Genomic DNA, 7,936 nt, shown 5'->3' on the forward strand with positions numbered 1-7,936 from the left:
TGTAGGACGAGGAGAGGAGAGAGAGAGAGATGAGAGAGAGAGAGAGAGAGAGAGAGAGAGAGGCTCGAGGGGGATGTGAACTCCAGCTGATTGCTTATCGACATGATTTGTGCAAAAGAACCCAAAGTTGGGTAATACTTACTCAGGTAGATGATGTAGGGTGCAAGGATGCTGCCTATCCTTGAGCCCATGGAGCAGGCGCCCATGGCCGTGTTCCTCAGCACGGTCGGGTAGAGCTCCACCGAGTAAGCGTAGACGTGACTGAATGCCGCTGTCAAGCAGAACTTGCCCATCATTTCCACAGACACCGCCAGCCAGTGCAGATCTGCCGGTGAGAAGATAACACTCGTCGCAATTCTGTTTTGGGTGTTTGTATAGTTGGAGGTGTCACCGAAGTGCAAAATAATAGCGTTTCACAAAAAGCTAATTTTCTCTGCTTTAAAGTCAGAGACCGGTGTTTTTGGGCAAGCTAACCCGTCTTCTATCGCTTTGCTGGAATGGAATGGAGAAAGTTAGAAACAAACTTTTTTTTCCCTCTTGGCTCCGTTGATGTGATTTGACCCTTTTGTTTTTAGAGTGTGAAATAGCTAACCCACCCCTGGGTCCAAAAGACACCAAGTCCATGCTGGGTTCATTATACCAAGCACATTGGGTTTTGGATTTGACCCAGCACCCTGGGTCAGGATTTTGGTACAAGGGGTTAAAAAAACTACGCATCCAATTTTCATCCCAACATGTGTCACCAACCTGCCGGAATGAGCTGGATTACCAGGAGGAAGAATCCTGAGGAGAAGAGCCAGCCAGACATGGTGAGGCGGCGGGGGCAACTGCGGAAAATGAGCCACGTGGTGATGTAGGCAGGAATCTCCACAGCCGCCGACAGGAAACAGTTGAGGTAGGCGTCGCCGTGCAGGTTGGACGTGTTGAGGGACAAGGCAAGGTAGCTCATGGCGATCGTGCTCCTGTGGAGGGAAATTGACACAGCTTCAGCCATAGTCAAATCGTTTTCTGTTTCTTTTCCGGGTGGCTTTTAAAAATACATGGTGGAATCGAACACAATTCGGATCAAGTTTTTGAGCCTCACAGCACCGGACAAGTCATTCGGTATGTGTGTGTGTGTGCGCGCGCGCATGTGTGCGTGCACCTCACCAGACATGCCATAGCACAGCTGACAACCAGCGCATGTTGCGAATGCGGAGCAAGTCACAGATGTTGTACACCTTCATCTTTTCCAAGCCATCTTTCTACAGAACAATAAACATTACACACACACACACACACACAGACACACACACATTTTATATACATATATGAGACTACTTACTGTATATACTGTATGTATAGTATACATGCAGTATATACAGTAAGTAGTCTCAATCTTAGCAGAATAAAGTCCCTTTTTTCCCGAGATAAACTACTTCTAATGCGTCTCAATAACTTACAAGGAAAAAGTGATAATCTGAGAAGAAAATATTTTTTAAATTAGAAAGTAACTAATTAGGAGAAAAAGGGCCCATCTTTAGAGAGTAGAGTTTAAATTTTAAATCATAATATATCAACCAATAAACAATATTTTTTCAAAAAACTGACTAATTAAAAAAGAAAAAAAAGATAAAGATGTGAGTAAGAATGAGACTTTTTTTTTCTTGTCATCACTTTTTCCTCGACAGTCTAAGGAATGCTCTGATTGGGGGGTCAGAGAGTGTACATTTTACCAGACATTCCAGTTCCAGCAGGTCCCCCGCCTCCCCTGCTGGCTCCCACATTTGAGCGCACACACACACACACACACACACACACACACACACACACACACACACACACACACACGTAAACAGACACGTGCGCGGCAGTGTGTAAATTAGTGTCAGCGGTTGGACATTGACCAGTGAACCAGATAAAGAGGGGCAATTAAAAAAAAAAAATGTTCTAACAAGAACAAAAACATCTCCAGATATGCTGGTTCGCTGATTGATAGTGACATGCTGAGAGTGCGTGCATATGAAAAGTTTATAAAAGTAAATAGAGAATATTCAGCCGCAGTATTCTATGTCAAAAATGGCACTCCCATTCGATTATTTGGGATTTGCAAACAAACAGGATGACAAGATTAGGTTTTTGATAGGGAGACTCATTAGCATAAGGAAGTCAGTCTTCAAAATATCAACGTCGAGTTGTTATTTTTACAGCCCTCATCTGAGCCACCTGCGGTTTGCTTTGGTCATAATTCACAGGAATCAAGTTGTATTTTGGGAGGAAAATCTCAAAAGCTCATGAGAATAAAATTGTAGTTTATGGCAATAAAGCCAGAAAAAAAGTCAACATCTTATAAGTACACTACAGTCATATTTTGAAATAATAAATTAGTCGTTGAGGCTTTTTCTAAAATAATGAAGGTTTGACAACTTCCGACCAATGTACGCCACCGATCCCCAAGATGAGCATTTGAAAATCAACCACCCTACATTGACAATTTGAGGATTGATTTACTCTCCTTGTCGGTTCTTCTTCAGCATTGGCAGTCAAAAACACAAACCTGCAAAGGAGTGAAGATTTTTGTCGGCGCCTCGACTTTGTTGGTCTTGGCGGCACGTCTCACAATGTCCTCGGCCTCGGCAACCCGTCCTTGAGATATCAACCAGCGTGGGGACTCGGGGATGAACCTGCACGATCACAAAAACCTTGGCGCATCGGGCGGCGAAATGGGCATCGGGATAGAAAAATGCCACCAGCACCTTACCACCAGAAAGTTAAGAGGAGGAAGCCGGGCGTGTTGATGCCCAGCAGCAGCATCCTCCAATCTCGCAGGAAGTAGGCGTGGAGCGGCAGCAGCATGTAGCCCAAGGCGAAGAATAAACATGAGCCCGCCGTGGTGAAGAACAGGCGCACTTGAGCACTGAGGAGCTCTGCACCTGCGAGGCAAAGCTTGCACCTCACTCGCAAATAAAAGTATGATTTTATTTATTTTTTTACTTTATATATAAAATCATTGAACAGAATATCCTCTGGCTTTCCAACTTTTTTCGAGGAAAAAAGATCCTGAAATGTTACAAATTTGATTTCGAAAAAAAAAAATAAACAAAAGGCAACTATCCCACAAGGATTGCAACTTCTTTCTAAAAAAAAAAAAAAAAAAAACTATCGAGGAAAAAATAAAAAACAGTTCACAATTTGTGCAAGCGCTGGTTCGTGACCCGTACCGAGCACGAAGGCAGCCAGGTAGTTGGAGATGGTGGACATGCCTGCGAGGAATTGCAGGACGCAGAAAGCCATCCAGGAGTGACTAAAGACCTGCAGGAAAACACACAGCTTCTGGCAAGCGATCGTGGCAAACAGCACGACCTTCCTGCCAAACCTGAAAGGGGAAATAGATTCATCAACCAGCTGTGATGCGTTGCAAAAACAAATAAAAGGAGTCAGTGTGGAGTTGCTCCTTCCATACTGCGCCGATGTAGAGTGGCGTTAGATGAAGACAATTCAGACAATGTGAAGAAATCATGACAATGATGTGATTTTCTCTCCTTCAGATTTACGGGAAGAATTGTCTGTGGGTCAAGAGAGCCATACTTTGCCTTCTCTGAGAGCTAAGAAGGAAGGACTCTGAACGTGTTCTCTTTTTATTGGGGACCTCTATCACATGGTCAAATAATGACAAGAGTCGGTGAGTTATTTATCGGTTATTGATTATTTTGTATCGATGTGTGCATGTGTTAACCTGTCAGAGAGCTGGCCGGACAGGAAGGATCCGACGAGGAAACCGCAAAAGTAGAGCGACAACGTCAGCGGCTTCTTCCATTGCTGCCCGCATACGAGGTCCCACTGCGATACACGGGCACACACACACACACACGGGACAGAAAACACACCAAGAAAACTGTTAAGACGATAAAAATCCAAAGCGGCACAGCCATTTTCCAGCCACATAAACCTGCGTCGGTGAAAAAGTTTCTTCATACAATCGCCGCCCATCTGGGGTGCCTGCTTCTTGAGGGTCAATTGGGCAAATTCCACAGTGGGAATTATTGTTACGAAGTCACTAGTCTCGAAGTACATTGCCACAAAATGGCCGTTTCAATCAGAAACGGTGGACTTCACATTTTTTGGTGGATTCGGATGACCTGAAAATTTGGACATTTTGATGAAAAAAAAAAAAAATCCCACTCACCTCAGAGACGATGGTGGAGGTGTAGACGCTGCGGTCGTATTCCCAACCGTCTAGGCAGCCCTCTCGGGGCACGGCAGTCAGGTTGACATCGGAGGGCAGCAAGCCCGCCTCCGAGTAAGTCAGCAGAGCATCCAAGCGGTACCGGGAGCATTCTGCGAGGCGGCCGTCCTCCTCCAGGGGTATGCTAGCATTGCGCCACTCTTCCGTCAGGTTTAGCCTGTGCGTGGGCACCAGACAGCGGTGGGCCGGCGTGTCAGCCACGAAGACCCCCGTCAGGCTGGCAAAACCGTTGGGGATCATTGTGATGCAGAGCAGCAGTGAGAGGCGACGTTGGAAGGGTCCCCAGACCTTCAAGAACTCCGTGTCGGCCTCATAGTCATTCACGTTGTCCATCCTGTACGCCGGCGGCTGATAATGGACTGGAGTCGATTTTTTGTTTGGACTGGTCCACTCAAGTGAAACCATCCCAGCACCGCAGCACCACCCTCACACTCTGTGTGCACACACGCACACACAAGCACAACATTAACTCAAGTCCACATTCAACCTGTGGACATTTATTGTTGGCACTGAAATGGAACACGTGGAAAAGACACAAACATCAATAAGTCAACAAACCAGAGTGATACAGGTGATTCGACTAGCTCAGTCACTGGAATTTTTAAGATTTTGCAACTCAACCCAGTTCTTTTACCTACATGAAATTTGGTAGACTGTCATGAGCAGACCCACAAAAAAAAGTCACAAGAAGCCATGTCCACAAATTGGAGACAATTTTCATATGTACTATCATTGGCGTGGGTGAAAAAGTCAGCCCCAAAGCCGGGTTCTCTCAGAAGCATGCCATCTGGCAGACATACTGTATCCATGATGACGAGCCCCACAAAAACGTCTCATCTCTCTGAAAAAAAATGACGATGACAATTACAATGACAAATTCGTGTGAAGCATTTTTCGGGCCATTCCAAGTGGTCAGTTTGGCATTTCGTCAGATTGCTCCCAAGTTTCCACCTCATATATGAGACAGATGCTTGGTTCCCCAAGCGCGATGAGTTTTTGTCAGTGCAAGCAGTCATAGTATGTTGGTAAAGTTTGATCACTCGCAATCAAACAGGAAACTTTTTACGAACTCAATGTAACTGTCAAAAACCAGTTTTGCCTGGCAACATAAAATTTGGGAGGCTTTCATTATTTAATTTCCACCGGCATAACATTAAAGTATAGATGGTAATATTTTATTTGACCAATAGTGGGCTTATCGACCTATTTGCGAAAGCATGTGAGAGCATTTTTGGTTCAAAAACAGCCGCTCGTGACCTGGGTGAATTTCGGCTTGACGGCTCAATCTCTTCGCAGCCGCTACCTGTGCCACGTCTGTGTGACGTTTGATGACGCAAAGTCATTTCGGTGGGAGGTCTTACAGAACCCCCAATGTCAGTACAGCGTTGATTGTTTTTGATTGTTTTTGAAGATCAATTATGTGCCATCTACACCCACTCACCCAAGTTCAACCGCTACCACCCTTGTGCTACGGTTTGTGGAAATGATTGTTTTGGTTTCCTTGTCCTATTTGTGTTTTGCGTTAGCAAGGTTGCATGTTAGCAACTCAGCATAAACGCCCCTGAACTTTGACATGGTGGCCGGCTGAAAGTGGACCTAAAACACAGTTCTTTTGGCCGCTTGAAAGCTACTTAGCGCCATTTAGAGTACAAGCACGTGCACTTCTAAAGAGTATTTAAAAGTGTGGAATGTTTTGGGGAGCAAACAGTGGCCCACTGCTGTGCGACTGGCCATGGTGGTGGGACAGAGGCAGCGCAGATGGACCGGGCCACTTTTTGAAGCGTTTGATCATAGCCCAGTAAATCAAATCAGCCGGTCGAGGGGATGTGTCGGGGTAAATTATTTCCTCTGTCTCCTTCTATGAGTCCTGATTGTTTTTCCTCCCGCTAGATGAGAGCGGATTCATCGTGAAAGGGGGGTTTTAATGCTCTGCTGGGTGTGAGGGGATTCGCTGGACCACTGAGGGTCCGGCTCAGTGATTGAGAATCACCACAGCACACGCACCGTTCAACATGGGCGACTACAACGAAGACACGGCCTTCCTGGGCCAAACCGGACCTCACTTCTGGATTACTTTCATCCTTCTCAACACCATTTTCGTCTCCACCGGTTTCAACGGGTTCTACATCGTTTTCGTCGGGGCAGCCCCTGAGCACCGCTGCCTCGTGCCAGAGGTCAACCTCACGGCGGCGTGGCGGGACGCCATCATTCCCGTCACCGAGGCGGACGGACGCGAGGTACGTAGCCAGTGTCGGCGCTACAAGCTGGACGTGGTCCGGAACCTCTCGGCGGAGGGATACGCTCCCGGGACGGACGTCAACCTCACAGGCTTGGAGCAGGAGGCCTGCCTGGATGGCTGGAGCTACAGCAGAGACATTTACCCTGACAACATTGTCACCGAGGTCAGAATGCCGTTCACATGACAAACATGTTCAAATGTGCGGGAAGAATTGATTGCATGTGTCTTTGCAGTGGGACTTGGTGTGTGACGACCAGTGGAAAGTTCCTTTTGCATCCTCGACTCTGTTCGTAGGATATCTCGTGGGCTCGCTGATCTCAGGCCAGCTTTCTGACAGGTACCTCATCCCAGTTTTTTTTTTTTTTTTTAATTGCTGCAGGGATAGAAATAAAGTTATTGTGCGAATGGTGCATGCCTGGATCCGTTACGCTCGTTCCACAAAAGAGAGCCATTGCATGTCGGAGTTTGTTTGTGAGAACATTTGTCTTGGGAAATTTCACTGACAATGACTGAGGTTTGAGCGAACGGCGACTGAGTACTTTTCCTTGGGGATTTGTTGGAGAACTCCCCTTTCTCTTCTCAACGCTGTCCTTTTCCAGCTGGATAAACTCCTATAGCGTACCCTCGCACCCCCACCCGCTTTCCCCGACATGTGAGGCAAAAGCAACGAGCGAGGGTTGTGGCCAGCTGCGGGGTCAGAGAGTGTGACACGAGAGCGCAAACGGCACGTAGCCTTGCTGTCTCAGAACCGGCGTGAATTGAAGTAACAACCAAGCCAAACCATCATTCATTTGATCCTCAAGTCTCCTCTTGACAAACAGGAGAAATGTGTTAAGGTGGCTTGAAGGTTTAATGTAAATTGAAAACCAGGGTATTGAGTTGTGACATTCTAGTGGTTATGCTCTAGCAAAAAAAAAAAAAAAAAAGAAGTAGCGAGAACAAAAGCTGTGATGTAAAGACTTTCCGGTAAATCTTCCGGGACTTTGATCGAAGGACGTGACTTATGGAATGGAACGTGGTTTAATATTCACTTTGCATGACAAATCAGTAGTTGGGAGTCCATTTTTTGTTAAGCCATGACATCAAGGCACCAAACCGTGAAGTTTGCATCATTATTTCCTCTTTAGGTTTGGAAGAAAGAAGACAGTTTTCATCTCTTTCGGAGCTCAAGCCATCTCAGTCCTGTTGCAGTCCTTCTCCCAGTCATGGAGGATGTTCTGCATCATGTTCCTGTTTGTCGGAGCTTCCCAGATTTCCATCTACATCTCCGCCTTCGTATTAGGTATGATCTCATCTCTCTCGCCTCGTGTCTTTTTGAATAAGCATCTATTTTTTTTTCTCTACACCTGACAGGAACGGAGGTTTTGAGCAAGAAACTTCGTGTGATGTTCACAACGCTCGGAGCGTTCCTCTTCTACGGCATCGGCTACATGATTCTTCCATGGATTGCGTACAGCATCAGAGAGTGGAGA

The 7,936-nt window shown here is 46.2% G+C and overlaps 2 protein-coding genes across 2 annotated transcripts in view; one reads left to right on the top strand and one right to left on the bottom strand.

The window, feature by feature from the left end:
- Positions 1-7,936, bottom strand: part of LOC109515622 (solute carrier family 22 member 5-like) — an 11,275-nt gene that overhangs the window by 1,729 nt on the left and 1,610 nt on the right. The window contains exons 2-9 of the mRNA XM_019869529.1: positions 4,166-4,658; positions 3,716-3,819; positions 3,201-3,355; positions 2,741-2,912; positions 2,537-2,663; positions 1,150-1,244; positions 748-962; positions 143-325 (exon numbers count right to left, since the gene is read on the bottom strand). Of these exons, the coding sequence (XP_019725088.1) occupies positions 143-325; positions 748-962; positions 1,150-1,244; positions 2,537-2,663; positions 2,741-2,912; positions 3,201-3,355; positions 3,716-3,819; positions 4,166-4,630 (1,516 nt within the window). The 5' untranslated portion in view covers positions 4,631-4,658. The remainder of the gene's footprint in view (positions 1-142; positions 326-747; positions 963-1,149; positions 1,245-2,536; positions 2,664-2,740; positions 2,913-3,200; positions 3,356-3,715; positions 3,820-4,165; positions 4,659-7,936) is intronic.
- The window catches only part of LOC109515626 (solute carrier family 22 member 5), a 4,035-nt gene continuing 1,807 nt past the window's right edge, over positions 5,709-7,936 (top strand). The window contains 4 exon segments of the mRNA XM_074895032.1: positions 5,709-6,627; positions 6,698-6,801; positions 7,592-7,746; positions 7,818-7,936. The exon segment at positions 7,818-7,936 is cut by the window's right edge and continues 13 nt beyond it. Coding sequence (XP_074751133.1) covers positions 6,238-6,627; positions 6,698-6,801; positions 7,592-7,746; positions 7,818-7,936 — 768 coding nt within the window. The 5' untranslated portion in view covers positions 5,709-6,237.

Source organism: Hippocampus comes, unplaced genomic scaffold (genome assembly GCF_001891065.2).
Source record: "Hippocampus comes isolate QL1 unplaced genomic scaffold, H_comes_QL1_v1.1 scaffold109, whole genome shotgun sequence".
NCBI classification, from domain to species: domain Eukaryota; kingdom Metazoa; phylum Chordata; class Actinopteri; order Syngnathiformes; family Syngnathidae; genus Hippocampus; species Hippocampus comes.